The sequence below is a fragment of the Ascaphus truei genome, chromosome 4 (genome assembly GCF_040206685.1).
Source record: "Ascaphus truei isolate aAscTru1 chromosome 4, aAscTru1.hap1, whole genome shotgun sequence".
Classification (NCBI taxonomy): domain Eukaryota; kingdom Metazoa; phylum Chordata; class Amphibia; order Anura; family Ascaphidae; genus Ascaphus; species Ascaphus truei.
In genome coordinates this window covers 258636611-258652837 of record NC_134486.1, presented here as the reverse complement: position 1 = coordinate 258652837, position 16227 = coordinate 258636611, and the positions used below count along the sequence as shown (strand labels likewise).

General features: G+C 39.6%; 1 protein-coding gene across 2 annotated transcripts; it reads right to left on the bottom strand.

Annotated features, from left to right (window-relative positions):
* Positions 1 to 278: 278 nt before the first annotated feature.
* Positions 279 to 14301, bottom strand: LOC142492065 (trace amine-associated receptor 4-like). Of its 2 annotated transcripts, none has more exons than XR_012800708.1 (2): positions 14077 to 14301; positions 279 to 539 (listed from the first exon to the last, which is right to left on the bottom strand). XR_012800708.1 is itself a non-coding variant. In XM_075594786.1 (2 exons), exon 2 carries the CDS (start codon positions 11850 to 11852, stop codon positions 10839 to 10841), a length of 1014 nt encoding a protein of 337 aa, XP_075450901.1. In that variant the 5' UTR covers positions 11853 to 11878; positions 14077 to 14301; the 3' UTR covers positions 10054 to 10838. The 2 variants fall into 2 exon arrangements, 1 of the variants encoding a protein (XP_075450901.1); XM_075594786.1 differs by lacking the exon at positions 279 to 539 and adding an exon at positions 10054 to 11878.
* Between the last annotated feature and the right edge of the window lie 1926 nt (positions 14302 to 16227).

Below are 16227 nucleotides of genomic sequence, written 5' to 3'. Positions count from 1 at the left end.
GTTTTTTTTCTTCTTCGAATTTTGGGGAAATTGTAAAAAATATCGCCTTGTGCAAATTAATTTAGATTTTTTTTTTCTTATGGAATTGCAAATTTTTACTGGCAAGCAAAAGTTCAAATGCAAAGTTTTGTTAATTTTTTAAATTTTGGGGTATGCAAATAAAAAACCAAAAAACACTACTGAAGTGAGGAGCATGGTTAATACTCAAAGGAAACTTTAATTCATTTTAGGAGACGAGTACAGGTGAAAACACAAGTCACACGATCCTTTCTCAAGCAAGTGGTACAAAAAAAGAACACCCCCTTCACATATTTAGTCCTTCAGAATGATTCCTTCTTCATGGACTCACACAGCCATATGTTCTGATGTGCGTTCCAGCGGATGCACCAGAACAACTTTATAGTGTAAGGTTCTTGCCAGATAAAATGGGCTTGGGAACACATCAGTCAGCCAGCCGTGACTGGAAACAGTGTTGCTCTACCCAGGGAGACTTAACCACGCACTGTACTGTCGGATCTCGATCTGATGACATACGAGCACTCAGGAATTGAAGAAAGAGACACAGAGAGTAATTCTGATTCTTCATCTCAACTTTATTACGGAAAAGCAATGCTATTCATACAGGAAAATAAAATGTTAATAAGAGGCGTAAATTAGAGGCCTAACAATATTAGCATATTACTAAAATGACAGCCCAGCTGGGAATTTTCCACTCATACACATTATCTATAGCCTTGGTTTCTGGAAGCAAAACTTGCGGCCAAGCCGATTCAAAGAAAACACAGTACTGGTGTCCAGACAACAGAACAGTGCTGTTTTTCTGACAATAACTAGCGAAAGCTGATAAAACAGCTTGTATGTTTGGAGGTCGTTTCTTGCGTACATATATCACTTAGTTCAGGGAAAAGTTCAGGCTAAAATGGTTAAGAAAAAATGGAGGTCTGGCTTTTACTTTTAACCATTTCAGTAGGTTTTATCACTATGGCTTGCTAGCCCAAGGAACAAGTGTATGTACATAAATAAATACCCCTTATAGTACAGAAGCTAACTCAAAATGCAATGTAATTCATTATATTCGTTTGTAGGGGTCTCAATGATATGAATCCACTGACACACTTTGTGTAAAAGAGGAGTTTCTCTGTCGTCTCCGCTAGCCATACAGTAGTCATCCCATAGAGTCAATGACTAAAGATGTTGTGGTTCTCCTCTCTGCAGTGTCGAGCAAACTTTACGAACCAGTGAATGGTTTGCTAGAACTTTTGGATTTAAAAGTTCAAATGGTCCAAATTGTTCAAAATTCACTTTTTTGCTTTTTTTAAGAAGTAGAATATCAGCTTTGTGACTTTTTTCATGTAGTATTTAGTTTGAGCGAGTTTCTTAATTCAAACTAATTGAACATGTAATGCCCATCAACTTTTTAGTGTTAAACAAACTTGTTACAAACTTTTGTATTGCTTGGATCTTTTTCGCAAAACTAAAAAGAGTGAAATTTGCAGAATTTACACAACTTTAGTAATGACCTGAAATTTTAATTGGCTGACAATATGTATTGCTTCCCAGAAGTGTATAGTCACCGGTATATTTTTTGTGGCTCCAAATTATTTTAAAGCATTTCTAATTAAAACCTACAGTAAGCACCTGTACCTACTGTAATTCTACTTTTTATTGGCTTGATGGTTTTCCCCACTTGGGCCCTCCCACATGGATACTGATAGGTAGACTTCAAATTTTGAATGACAAGTGTAAAAAAACATTATTTTTTTCCCAATTTTCAGGTGGTAAAAAGTATCACAGGGCAGGCATGGAAAGGTCCCATTTTTCTTAGTCGTGAGATACGTTTGTTTATAGGCCGGTCTTCTTTAACAAGAGTTTCCCGAATGTTTCTTGCCCATTTATAGGAGAAAGGGGTGGGAACAAAATGTACTTTTAAAAAATAGAGGTATTTTATAATTGTTGTTTTCATGTAAATATAGACACGTGTTGTATAATAGTTGTTTTGAAGTAATACGCTGCTGGTATATATCCCCTCTGTAATCCTTTAAAAATGGGAGAAAGAGGGAGGGAGAAAGGTAGGGGGGGGGGGGGTTGAGAAAAAGAGACCTACCGATGTAACGTCATGGTTGGTCACGCTGTCCACATGAAATCCATCACGGGTACATTTCTGAACCTGTGTCGTAGCAGAGTCCCAGTAACCAGACTAATGACCCATTAGGATTAACACAGCGTGCGTCCCTGCTTCTAAATGGGAATCCAGCTGTGTGAATCCTACTTGACCGCATCAGTCTGTAAGGGATGCGAATTGAGAGAAGACAGAATCAGTTACTCTCCCTGCGCACCTCTAACAGGCAATTGCGCAGTTTTGTTATTATTTTAATGATACAGTATTAAAGCAGGGGGTCTCCCAAACTGAACCGCATTCATTTAAACCTTGGGGACCCCCTACTTCCTGAATTACAGGCCCTGATATGGGTTACAGTATCTCTAACATGTTTATATGACCGCATCACGACCCATGTGACCGGGACATTTGAAAAATGCAGGGAGATACCGGCACCCCATACCAGGGCCTGTAACTCAGGAGACAGGGCGTTCCCAGATTTGAAATGAAAGCAGTTAAGCTCCGCACACTCCCTGCTTCAATACTGTGATATTAAAATAATATAAAAGCAGCTTACATAGTTACATAGCAGATGAGGTTGAAAAAAGACATGCGTCTGTAGCCAGGTCCCCCTTGTTATGCCGCCCCCCCTTTCCACTGCGCAGGGCCGCCGAGGACAAGGGAGAGAGGGGTACTGGTGCGCGAGCCGCGCGTTACATACTGTTGCGGCCGGTTGCTATGGACGCGAGCGGGCGGTTGCCGGGGACGCGATCGGGCCGTCGTTAAGGCCGCGATCGCGTTGCTCCGGTCCCGGCGGCTCGCAGAGCTGGGCGCCGCCATTATTAGACGCGTTGCGCATGCGCAAGGGCTAGGAGCACCGGGAGGACTGCAGGGAGCTCGCGCATGCGCAGTGAAGGCACATAAAAGCCCGCGAAGCCTTAGCCTAGGAGAGGAGGGCTCTGTAAGAGGACTTCAAGTCCCATGAGCCTCTGGAGCGGCCCCATGATGCCAGGGAGCCAATAGGGCTGTAGTAACTGCTTGCAACATAGTGATACATTTGGCGGGCTTAGAGCACACTAGTTAGTTGGTGACTGGAGCAGCTAGGGGAAAGAGGTAGGGTGCAGGGGTCTGTGACTCTCTGCACTAGGCCAGCAAATCCCCTAGGCCCCAGATAGCCCTGAGTCATCCTAGCTGAGTTTGGTAGGGACAGGCCCTAGGTTAGGGACCCTGCCCCATTATCTATTGGCTAGTAGTGCACCACAAACATTGATCGGTTGCTGAGAGAATTGGACTGTTTCCAGACGGGGATCGCCCCTGCTGGATCCTTCAGTATTGGATCCGGGTATCGTGCCAAAGATCGCCTGGATCCTTTGAGAAGTTGCGGCAGGTCCGAGCACTGGAGTGCTCGGCAGGTAAACCACATCCCCACGTGCACCAACAAGGCCTATCACCAGACATAGTGGCTGCGCAGTCACACACACATATTGGTACATGATTTGGGTGTGCGAGACATTTGGGGTTGGGTGTACTGGACACGGGGTGGGATCGACTCTGGGGAGGTGTTAGCGTCCGCCGTGACGCCTAGAGGTGTTAGCGTCCGCCGTGACGCCTAGAGGTGTTAGCGTCCACCGTGACGCCTAGAGGTGGTAGCGTCCGCTGTGGCGCATAAAGTTTGGGCGCCCGCCGTGGTGCAAATTAGCGTAAGCGTCCTGCGTGGCGCAGTAAGTGTCTCCTCTAGAAAGGGACACAGGTTATGTAAGCTGTTGTGGTTATATGTTGTGTTGCAGAAGAAGTAAAGTCCCTAGTATATATATATATCTTGTGTGTGAGTATTGATTGTCCTGCGAGGAACCACTCCCCCTCTGGTGGGAGCCATCGCAGGTGGAGGCGCTGCATCGTTATAAGTAAGTTGTCCATAGTATAATTACCCCAGGTTCCCCGTGGCGGAAGCTCAGCCCTCCTGTGAGCCAACAGGTTATGCACCACACTGAGTAACATTGTATGTTCCTGCACCAACACAGTATAATCTGCGATTGGGGGGGGGGGAAACCCGTTACACGTCTATCAAGTTCAACCTTTTGCTAACACATATTTTATCCGATGGGTGCGCAAACTATTGGCGCTGTGCAACCCCCGCCTGCTGCCCCCGGTGCTCGCACCACCCTACCTTGTTTTCCGGCATCAAATGACGCAGAAGGGTCATGTGACATCACGCTGTGACCCTGTGGCGTCATTTGGTGCTGCGTTGCCATGGTGATGGGTCATGTGATGTCACGTTGCCATGCAACGCGTCACCACACTTCTGAATCCCGGTAAGTTGAGAGTTGCAAAGGCCTCACACGATCCCTGGCATTAAATTAAATGCCTTGGGGAAGAGCCTGGGGCCTCTGCAACCGCCCACGCCCTCCCCCAGGAATATAACTTTATATGCAATAAAAAGTCCCACAGCGTGGACTGACAATGACAATAACAGTTACAATTACAGTATTGGTCTGAACTTACAACTAGCTGATGGCGTGAGAAGGATGACCAGGAGATCCGGAGGTAAAGCTGTGAGAGTAGGTGACACAGGTCCGGACCCGTAGTGCTCCGTCAGCTATGCGTTCCTCTCTCCATCCGGATCGCCTCTCCACCAATGGAAGCTCAAGTAGCACCCCTCTACTTTTACAAACCCTGATATATTCTAGCCCAATCACATGACCTCATGACGAAGCACGCAGTGCGAAACACGTAGAGGTCATGAGGGGCTGCTACGTGAGCTTCCATTGGTGGAGAGGCGAACCAGTTGGAGAGAGGAACGCATAGCCAATGGAGCACTATTGGTCCAGACCTGTGTCATCTACTCCCACAGCTTTACCTCTGGATCTCCCTGCATCCTTCTCGCACAATCAGCAGCAATACGTTCACACCAATACTGCAATTGTAACTGTTATTGTTATTGTCATTCCACGCTGTGGGACTTTTTATTGCATATAAATTCGTATTCTGCTACTCAGTGCGCTTTCTCTGCTTTTTAAGTTTATATGCGGGTTGGGGAAAGTTTTATTTTTAATGGACAAATGCGCAATTATCCAGATCTGGATAATAGAGATGCTGGCCATTACTGTACTGTATGTGTTTTGGGGGGGTAGATGGGGTGGGTAGTAGGGTGTCCATTCATTGCTATTGGGGATATCTTTGCTCCCATTGAGGGCATAGGTAACCACACTGACACTGACTGGGTGAATTGGCTGGTATTGGTTGTTGTATTTTAATGTTTATTGGAGATAGAGGTGTAGAGGTGGTGGGTGAAGGGGGTATTTGCCCCAGGGTTGGTAATTCCTATAGGATGGGTAGTGGGAGGGGTAACACCTTCATTACCATAGTAGTTACTACCGCTAAGGTAATGAAGGAGTTAACCCCTCCTGCAACCTTGTCGGTAGGCCTAACCGCTCACCCTGGGGAAACTACCCCCTTAATCCACCCTCTCTACCCTCAATATATCAGGTATGCTGATTTAAGCCCTTGATTGCCGTGGCGGCTAGCCGCTAAGGTAATGAAGTTGCCAGGGCATGTAAAATGATGCTTTTTTGGGCGTTGCTATCACGGTATTAAGAAAGCCTCGATTACCTGTGATAGCAAAAGTCACAAAACGGGCGAGTTGCCAGCGAGAGCATCGAGCCTCTGAAAAGGCCTAAACCGGCAATTCATTTCTGCTGCAGAGAGAGTGGCTCTGAGCGAGCCGCCTCTCACAGCGGAAATGTCGCCCGAAAATTATTTATTTAAATATACATTTCTTTCATAGTGTAGATGTGCAGGGGGTCTCCAGAGCTGAACCGCATTGGTTTTATGTCCGGGGACCCCCCTGCTTGCCGAGATACAGGCCTCTTTATGGGGTGCCGGTATCTCCTATGCAAGGAAATGTCTCGGTCGCGGACATTTCAATGCAGAGGGATACCGGCAAGGTGACAGATGAAGATAGAAGAAGGTGATTAAAGAAAGAAAAAAGAAGATTTGGGTACCTGATGCGGATCTTCATGGTGGATGGCATTGAATGCTGTTGGAGGCCTTCCGGTTTCCCCGGGAGTCGGAGGGCCACCGCTTCTAATGGTAAGTAATATATTTAATGTTTGTAAATGTCTTTTTTTACAGGTTTTTTCATTGCGTGTGTTTTTTTATTTTTTTTTATTTTTTGGGAGAGGCACATTGACTGATAATATATTAATCTGTACCATTTTAGGGTACAAATTAATACATTATTATGACAATATTTGGGGGGCATTTCTGGCTTGGTATTGCTCTTGGTTTTTTTAATTACAGTTTCTTATGTGGATGTCATTGTTTGTTTTTTTCCTGCTTAATGGTAATAAAATGTTTGCGATTGGTGTTCGTTTTTAGTTCATGTTGTATGTTAGCTAATGCGTTTCATGGTTATTTCAGATATTGTTCGAATTTATTTCTTTGTATTTTAATGTTTAAATTAATTCATTAATGTTGTAGTAATTAATTGGTTTGATTGGTTACGGTTTCTATTAATTTTGAGTTGGTTTAGTAATTATTTGGTTTGATTGGTTACTTTATAAAATAATTCGGAGTTGTTTTAGGAATTAATTGTTTTGATTGGTTAATGGTTTAATTAATTCATAGTTGATGTTATTGCTTGTATTCATTGGATTAGCTGGCTACTGTTTTTATTTAGTGAAGTGTGTTTTTTTGGAGTTTAGTTATGTTTTATTATTGTGTGTCTTGTGTATTAATGTATTGTAATTAGGGTGCCCATTGAGTGCTATAGAGGCTTATCATGCCCATATTATTATTATATGGGCATGATGTACCACTATAATACTCAATGGATACAGGGTGGGTATAGTCAGTCCGGGGTGGGTGCTTAGGCCTCACGGGTGGGTGAAGGGTGTATTAGCCCTAAGGATGGTGTCTAGACCTTGCGAGTGGGTAGCGGTTGGGTTAACCCCTTTATTACCTTAGCGGTATTAACCGCTAAGCTATGCAGGGTTAAGTCCCCCCGCAACCCCCACGCAAGGCCTAAACAGCCACTAAGGGCCAAATGCCCTTCACCCACCCTCGCTAGCCACAGTAAGCCTGGCATGGGTGTTTAACCCCTTCATTGCCTTAGCTGTTAGCCGCTAAGGTAATGAAGTTGCTGTAAATGCATTTTTCCTACATCGGATGCATGCCGGGGGGCGCCGGTGCTGGTTTTAATGGCTATCAGCTCCAGAGACCCCCGGCATCAATCCGAGGCAGGAAAAGGGCCTGATTTTTTCTCAGTCCCAACATATCGCAGCTCATCGAGGCATCTCCCCACCAATTTACCTACATTTTTAGGTGAATTGGATTTGGGGAGAAGATCACCTATTAGGGCTGTGATAGGCTACGATAGGCGGTGACAGCCGCTCAATTGGCAATTTTCTTTTGGTCATAAGATTTTGCGTCGATACAGGCCGTTATCGAGCACTTATCGAGGCTTACTGAATACGAGTAGCCAGTTTGGTCGATAAGTGCTCGATAAGGGCCTTATCGACGCTCTCTGAATGAGGCCCTAGGAGTGTGAGCAAAACCAACTGCTAGGTAGCATCCCTGTCCTACAATACTTTTTTAAACTCTACTTCCACAAAGATATTTTAGTGTCCAATCAGCCTTCAGATTTCCGTGTGTGGATCGAATTTTGGTAAAACAAATGCGGAAAATCTTTTGAAAGTTTCGACCATCTCTACTGGTCAACAGTTCTTCCAAGAAAATGACACAAAATTCTGTGCATCTGTGACATTCATTAAGGACAGTCCAATCTGGATCTGGAAGCTATGGGATTGGGGTACATGGTGTGGAAGCAGGTTTCCTGGGTCCAGTACTTGAATGGCAAGGATTTGGGCCAACTTCTTTTTCCACAACATTCCTGGAATCTTTACCTTGTGAGTCATGGGTGATGCTTTGTTTTCTTTCCCACTTTAGCCTTTTTTGTTTTGCGCAGGTCTCAGGTATTGTTGGGTCAGCAGACATCTTTCACTTTCTTGGGATTTTTTCTGGAACAGCAGCAGTAAGCAGATTCTTGCATCTGTAGAATTTGGAAATATCCCTCATTCAAGCACAATGCTATTTGAAAGTACAAGAGTACAAAAGTTAGTTCTCATCAAGATCAGTGAGACTGACGTCACAGGGGACGCATTTGGTGTTGGGTTGGCTAAGTTGGTAACTGTTTGGTGACTGTAGCAAGGTGTCAAAATTTGGCTTATAACTTTACCAGTCACTTTACCTGTATAATATCACACTACCCACCCTACAACTTTGTAAAAAAAAATAGTATTGCAGTATTGTTTTCCTTATCTCTCTTTTTTTGGTACCTGCACTCCCCAAATTTCTGAGATATTTATGTTATGATAATGTCTAATTTACATATCATTTGCATATCCGCACTAATGTCTGTCGTAGTTACTGTACTTTAATGCACTTTTCAGGAGAAAACATGGCATAATGTGATGTTAATGTCTTTTGAAGATACACCTTTAGTGTTGACAGGATTTTAGGTTGGATTTACTGTAGGTAAGACTTTACCGAAATTCTGTGCAATCCGCGCAATAAATACAAATTGCGTGCGTGCTTATTTATTTATATATTTATTTACTTACTTTTGGTAAAATCTGCTTTTCTTTACAAACATTTCCATTAATATATTTTTGCCATTTCAAAGTACAGATATAGCCACTACTTTCCCAGCAAAAACACAACCGTGACACCCCCTCTGCTCTCACATTTTTCAATGGCACGGAAATATGCTTTTCTTTGCGACGGCTTTGGTGAAGGTGAGTCTGGCTACATCTGTGTAATTGCTTCTTTATAATAGGACCTTGAGTACACTTGGAGGCAACAGATTCAATTTGTGGCAAGTACAATATTTTACAATGAAAAGAAAGTTGAAATTTACATACATGACATATTTTATTGGTTACACCAATTAATCATGTATAATATAATTACCCAAATAAATCTTAAAATATTTGTTTAAATATACAAAATAAATGGATACAGCTTTATATGTAGACTCTTTTGTTTTATAACAATGTATGACACTTTATAAAAAAAAATCATTTTTTAACAAAGGTGCCAATGTTTGTCACAAAACCTCCCCTATTGTACTATATGATACCTTGCACCACAATGCACAACTAAATAAATATAACATTACTTTTAGAATGATAGCGTGTTTATTCATTACAGATAGTCGTTGCAAATCATTTAATTTATGTCATTATTTGCTTTAGAAAACATCAGAACACCTTGTAATCCTAACACTGAGACTAATTTCCTGAAACTAAAAGATGCAATAAAGTATTGCTGTCTGCCGCTATAAGCGCAATATAATGCCTGTTCTGTCAGGAGCCTAAACTTATTATATTGTTTAGGAGTTAAATTATGATAAATAACTTCAGTATAGCATCGCTCACTATATTAAAAAAATTATTATCTTTGTTTTAGCAATTATGCTTGTCTCTATTTAATTCTTTATTTTTATACCTTTACATTTTCATCATTAATGCAAAAGTAACTGAAAAACAAAGACACCAGTGATGGCTTTTTCTAAAGATGAGAAAGTGGATTGTGTGACTGTAAAAATGTTTTCAAAGCATAATTTAGAGTCTGCCTTACTGTATACAGTACTGTATATACATGAGACATCTGTATATTTTTATTCTAGAAATAAAATATCAGCAAAGAAAAGTGATCAAACAGGCAATTTAACAGGCAATTTAAAAGCCCTATTTTGTAGACAGCAGTTACCCTAGTCTAGATAATATATGTAATAGGGGTGGGCAGTTTCATTTATGTTTTGGTTTTTGGTTCTAAAAATATTTTGTGTTTTGGGTCTAATTAAGCAAAAACTCAATTTGGTTTTAGATTTTAACCAAGTTATGAAAAAAACATAAATAATTATGGTGAAAAAAAAACAAAAAAATAAGGCATAACAATGCTGAAATAGCAATAAATACGAATGGGTACCATCGCTGTGGATTTAAAATTGGTTTGTTTGTTTTTTTCTATCAAATTATGGGGGAAAAAACTCAAAATAGGCAAGAAAAATCCAAAGAAAAATATTTAAAAAAAGTATAAAATTATAAAAATTATTTAGGAAACGAGACATATATAACTGAAGAAAGATGTGGTGAGAGACACCTAGAGATGGGCACTTGGTCGGATGTTCTGGTTGTGATTCTAAATAGTTTTGGAGTTTTGGTTTTAGTTCTTCAAATGTTAAGGGTTTTGCTATTTATTTATTTTTTGGTTTAAGCATGTAAGGTTCTGACATGCTCTGATTTCACACACCCAGATTTGCCCATCTACTATATTTATTAATAAAAATATCAGTTGTTGCTACCTGAGAGAAGGAGTGGCTGAGTGAGTCAACACACTGACTGAGTAAACAATGAAACTGAGTTTGAATCAGGGGAATCAGGTTACATTCCCTGTCAGTTCCTTGTGACCTTGGGCAAGTCACTTTATCTCCCTGTGCCTCAGCACCAAAACCATAGATAGTAAAATCATCTGGGCAGAGGGACAGTGTCTGGAAAAAAATCCTATGTGCTCTGTACCGTGCACTATACTGTCATTGTGAAGCACTTTGAGTCCCATTGGGTGAAAAACGCCATATGATATGAAGAAATAAAGTTATTATTACCTGTTGTCACATACTGATCATTGACAAGAGTTTAATTCCCACATATTGTACTGCATCAACAAAACATGTATCTTATTAAAATTTAAGTATCACATTTAAGGAAGAAGAATCTACATTAAATATATTGCCTGTTATGATAAAAACAAATGATTTGCGAAACCATGGGTAAAACAAAGCATAGACTATGGGGTTAAGAGCAGAATTGATAAAGCCCAGCCATTGAACAGTATTGTATAGATCGTCAGATGTTGAGTAATTAAGATGAGGCTCTACTATAATTACAGTAAAACAAGGTAGCCAGCACAAAATAAACAATCCCATAACAATACTTAATGTCTTTGCTGCTTTGCTTTCTCCCTTTAGGGAGCTTTTACTCTTTGTGTGATTATGTATTAACTTGGCTTGTTTTCTTGCAACTGAGAAAATGTGAATGTAAATCCCTATCATCAGGGCACCTGGAATGAAGAAAGATACTAAGGAAGACATTGCTCCCCACAGCTTGTTAAAGAGAAGAGAACAAGACCCGATGCAGGACACTGAGGCAACATAATCCTGTATTCCTTCAACGTTTACATTTGATAAAACAACACCAAATGCATAAAAACCGGGAACGGACCAGCTAATAAATAAACATACCCCTATTACAGAAGTTGTTATTTTTCTAAAATAATGAAGTGGGTGGCACACTGCATAGTAACGGTCGACAGAAATAAAGAATAGGTGAAATATAGAGGTCGTACACAACATTATGTCAAAGGAACTGTGCATTTTACAGAATATATCTCCAAAATACCAGCATGAAGTGATAGATCTCACCATACTGTAAGGCATAACTAGCAGCCCAAGAATGAAATCTGTAATTGCCAAGGACAAAATGAGGAAGTTGGTTGGGGTGTGGAGCTGTTTAAAATGAGAGACTGAAATGATGACCACAAGATTTCCCACAATTGTGAAGATTATAGCACCAAACATGACGAAGCACATAGTTAAATATCTTGGAAGTGATCTGTTACTCTTAGGACATGAGTTATTCAAAAATTCAAAGCAATTATTTATATTCTGCTGGCTCCAAAAATCAAATGAATTCATGATTTTATCATTCCCAATTCAAAGCACTGTAAGGAAAAACAAAAGGAACAATATTAAGTATCCAAAATCTCATCATTTATTAATCATATTAGCTATACATCTACATGACAAACCTTGCTCCATAACTTAAAGCAAAAAATATTTTTTACATTTAAAGTATCACTCGAAAGTGTGTTATTTGAGGTTTTTACACTGGACAATGATCACTAGAGTGAGATTAATTCCACCTTCGACTTGGTGTATTTAACTGATGAAAAGATAAAGGAAAGCTCCACCACGTGAAGTGCAATGTTGGAAATGTATTTTCATTAGAATATTACACTTAACAATACTATCTCCTACAATAACCACTCCCCAAATTGTTCATTGACATAAGCAGAACAAAGTTGATGCAAAGCTTCTTCATACACTTATGCTACGTAACATAAAATTGATTCTTTTAGCCTCAAATTAATGAAATTATGCTAATTGACATATATGCACTTTGTTGCAATTAAATTTCAATAACCTCAAGTAATGTCAGTCACTCTCCTAGATCTAATACAAGAAACGAGTCAATTTACAATATGTCCTAAGGGCCTCATGCAGAGAGCAGCGCTATTTGAAATTGGAGAGATAAATCTACATGACAAACATTGCTCCATCACGTAATTCAAAAATTATTTTACATTTAAAGTATGATTTGAAAGTATGTTATTTGAGGTTTTTACACTGGACAATGATATCTTCAGTGAGATTAATTCCACCTACGACTTGGTGTATTTAACTAATGCAAAGATAAAGGAAAGCTCCACCATGTGAAGTACAATGTTGGAAATGTATATTTCGTTAGCATATTATACTGAGTAATAGTATCTGCTACAATAACCACTCACCAAATTGTTCATTGACATAAGCAGAACAGTTGATGCAAAGCTTCTTCATACATGTACGCTATATAACATGAAATTTATTATTTTAGCTTCAAATGAATGAAATAATGCTAGTTGACATATATGCGCTTTGTTGCAATATATTATCAATAACCTCAAGTAATGTCAGTCACTCTCCTATGTCTAATACAAGAAACAAGTCAATGTACAATATATCCTAATAGCAGCATGAGAAATCCCGCTCTGTCTCAGATTTAAGAATTCCATATAATACAGTAGTTTAGACTGGGCTATTACTGAAAATGCAAAAAAAATGTAAACCAGTTATGACGTGTGCTGCATTTAATGCATCTATGCACTATGGCATTTTCTTAGTAACTGTAAATTTCTGGAAAAACTATTAAACTAAATAAAATTCCCTCTTAAGGAGTAGTGAAAATTCATCATGCTCTACTGTGTGCAACATTTCTGATTATTATGTGTTCTTCAATTTGTATACACATACTGTACTTGTCATGGGAATAGTTAATGATTTTTATATCATATACTTTATATTGGTTGTAACCTGCGATAGTATTGGTGTTTTGAATATATACTATGTAATCAAAATTACACCTTTAATTGTGCCTCACATTTTCTAATGAAGATGATATTTATTTCTCTGTATCAATCTGAGTACATTTGCAACTGCCTTTCACTGATTGTTTGGTATTAATTATAAATACGGACTGTGATTCTACTTTGATTTAGTGAGCAGTAGTCACATACTGTAGTACAGCTTTTGGCTACTTAATGTTTTTTTAAAATGCAGGGTCTATCATGTATGTCCTCTGTAATGTGTATACTATAATTAAATCCATAAATAATATTTTTATCCCCCCCTAAAACTTGATCCTACTTTCATATTTGGAATCAGACAAACTAATACTGTAGGTCAAAGAGATTTATTTTTAATTTATTTATAAAAATGTTTTAGCAGGAGGTAATACATTGAGCGTTACCTCTCGTTTTCAAGTATGTCCTGGGCATAGATTTATGACGACAAATGCATGGTTTTAAATACACACAGTCGTTACATTAAATGAACAGGGTTATACATTATATACAAGACATTGCATGCACAGTAAAAGATAATATATGCTATAGGCTTATGTAACAGTTACAGATGCTTCTTACCGCGCCTTTTGGCAAAGTAAGACAAGTAAAGTGATGCCAAAGTGTATGTCATTTTTTCTAACTCTACAGAAGGCATATGTTGATATATGCATATGTTGATATACTCATTGAGAAGTGTTGATTGGTAATTTATTTTGAAGCCTTAAATATTGTTTTAAAAATAAAAAAGAACGTACCTTTGTAGAATCCCATTATTCTCCTGTAACATGATTTGATAACTGTTAAGACCATCGAGTTTCAAGTCCATGCAGCTGTAACTTATCATTGACTGAGGACTGGGCATCTACTGTAATTTGGTTAGATGAACAGGGTTTATATGAACAAAGTGTTTCCCAAAAGACTACAGTATAAACGTGCCTCCCAGATGAGATGGAAGAAACATACAACCAATTTCCATCAACTTAAAGTTCACTCCTGTGTTCTGAAGATGTGTTGATTACATGTTGTCATTTCAAATTACAGCAAGCTGACCTTTTAAGCTCTAGCCTTTCCTTGTGAAATAAGATTAGTCAGTCATATTCATTGCTTTCAACACAACTTTATTTATTTATCCAGTTCTATCACATAGAGTTAACAAGCTGTACTTGAAAGATAAAATAACTCCCTTCCTCGGCATGTAATTAAATTACACTTCTGCATTACCAGGAAATAGTAGACTTGTTTGAGGTCATAGTGGGGATTGTAAACTTGCTTGAGGTTACAAGTTGGGTTAACCTCTACAACTTGGATAAACTCCATATAAAATTAATCCAGAGTATTGCATGTACAGTACTGTATTTGATCACTGCTCTAATTCATCTTTGCATTATACAAGTAGACGGAGATGACTAGTGTAAATATAAATTATCTATCTCTCTGTCTCTCTCATTACTGTATATTAATTTGCATGTCTTAGACAGGTCTGCAACCCTGTCTTTCACCATTATCGCCCAGCACACAGCACTTCCACTGCAGCAAGGGATTCTGGGAAATGACATGCAAATGAGCACACAGTGAGATAAAAGGTGGCATGTGTGCTCATTTGCATGACATTTCCCAGAATCCCTTGCTGCAGTGGAAGTGCTGTGTGCTGGGTGATAATGGTGAAAGACAGGGTTGCAGACCTGTCTAAGACATGCAAATGAATATACAGTAATATTTACAGTTGCTATATGCTTTACTGTGGAGGATTTTTGTCACTTTTTTTACCCACCATAACCTTAATAAGTGTGGTGATTACCTACTCTTAATCTCAAATGAGCAAATGCCAGCAACCAACCTCACACTGATGATACCCATCAAGGTTGAAACATGTCTGTGAGTGGGTTTACTGGCTTTGCATCTCCCAAGCCCTTGCTTAAAAGTAGTGTCTAAAGCAGCATGCATTGGCTAAGGGTTGTTCATGTAATGTGAGCTTGAGATAAAAGGTGGCACTGTGTGCTCATTTGCATGTAATTTCCCAGAATCCCTTGCTGCAGTGGAAGTGCTGTGTGCTGGGCGATAATGGTGAAAGACAGGGTTGCAGACCTGTCTAAGACATGCAAATGAATATACAGTAATATTTACAGTTGCTATATGCTTTACTGTGGAGGGTTTTTGTCACTTTTATTACCCACCATAACCTTAATATATATATAAATACCAGCACAGAAAAAAGAATCCCCAAAATAGCACTCAAGCATACATGAAATATAACAAAATGTATTAATCACATACAAATATAAATAATTAAAAAGGAGCAGTGGTGTCCTCAAAGCTGTAATGATACTGAGTATGTATGGATAAGTGGATTGAAGCAACAATAGGCGAATACATGTGATTACAAATATCACAAATCATGAAGAGAGACAGTAACTGAACCAGAGATGTGGAGATAAGTGCTGATAAACAGTGCTACACTACATGAGCAGTAAACATGAAAGTGTAGAGGCAAGAAATTCTTGCCTCAAGACACTCAGACCGGCCGGTCAAAGCTACCTAAATGAAGCCCCCTGTGTGAAGTGTGAGAATCACAGCATATAATGTAAACAAAATCACATAATATAAACTAAACCTGTAGATAAGGCACACACAGTGAAGCATAAATGGCAGATGACAATAACAAAAGCCAAAAAGAGTTCACAAAAGTACTTAGACCAGTCCAGCAAAGTAGTAGCAGACGTCCACAGCTAAGAGAGTATTCGTGTGTTCAGAGGAAGTGACCTGCATCTGCTGCACTGTGGATGCTCCTAAGGTGATAGGGGCATGGACTGCAAGATCCAGGAGGGAGGGGAAGACACAGCTGAGAGCACCACCGCGTCCTGGAGAGACAGACAAGCCCCGACGCGCACGTTTCGCCACCTGCTTCG

What these genes read in the sequence shown, in the direction of transcription:
- LOC142492065 (XM_075594786.1), bottom strand. Translation starts at nt 11,852, where the DNA reads ATGAATTCATTTGATTTTTGGAGCCAGCAGAATATAAATAATTGCTTT.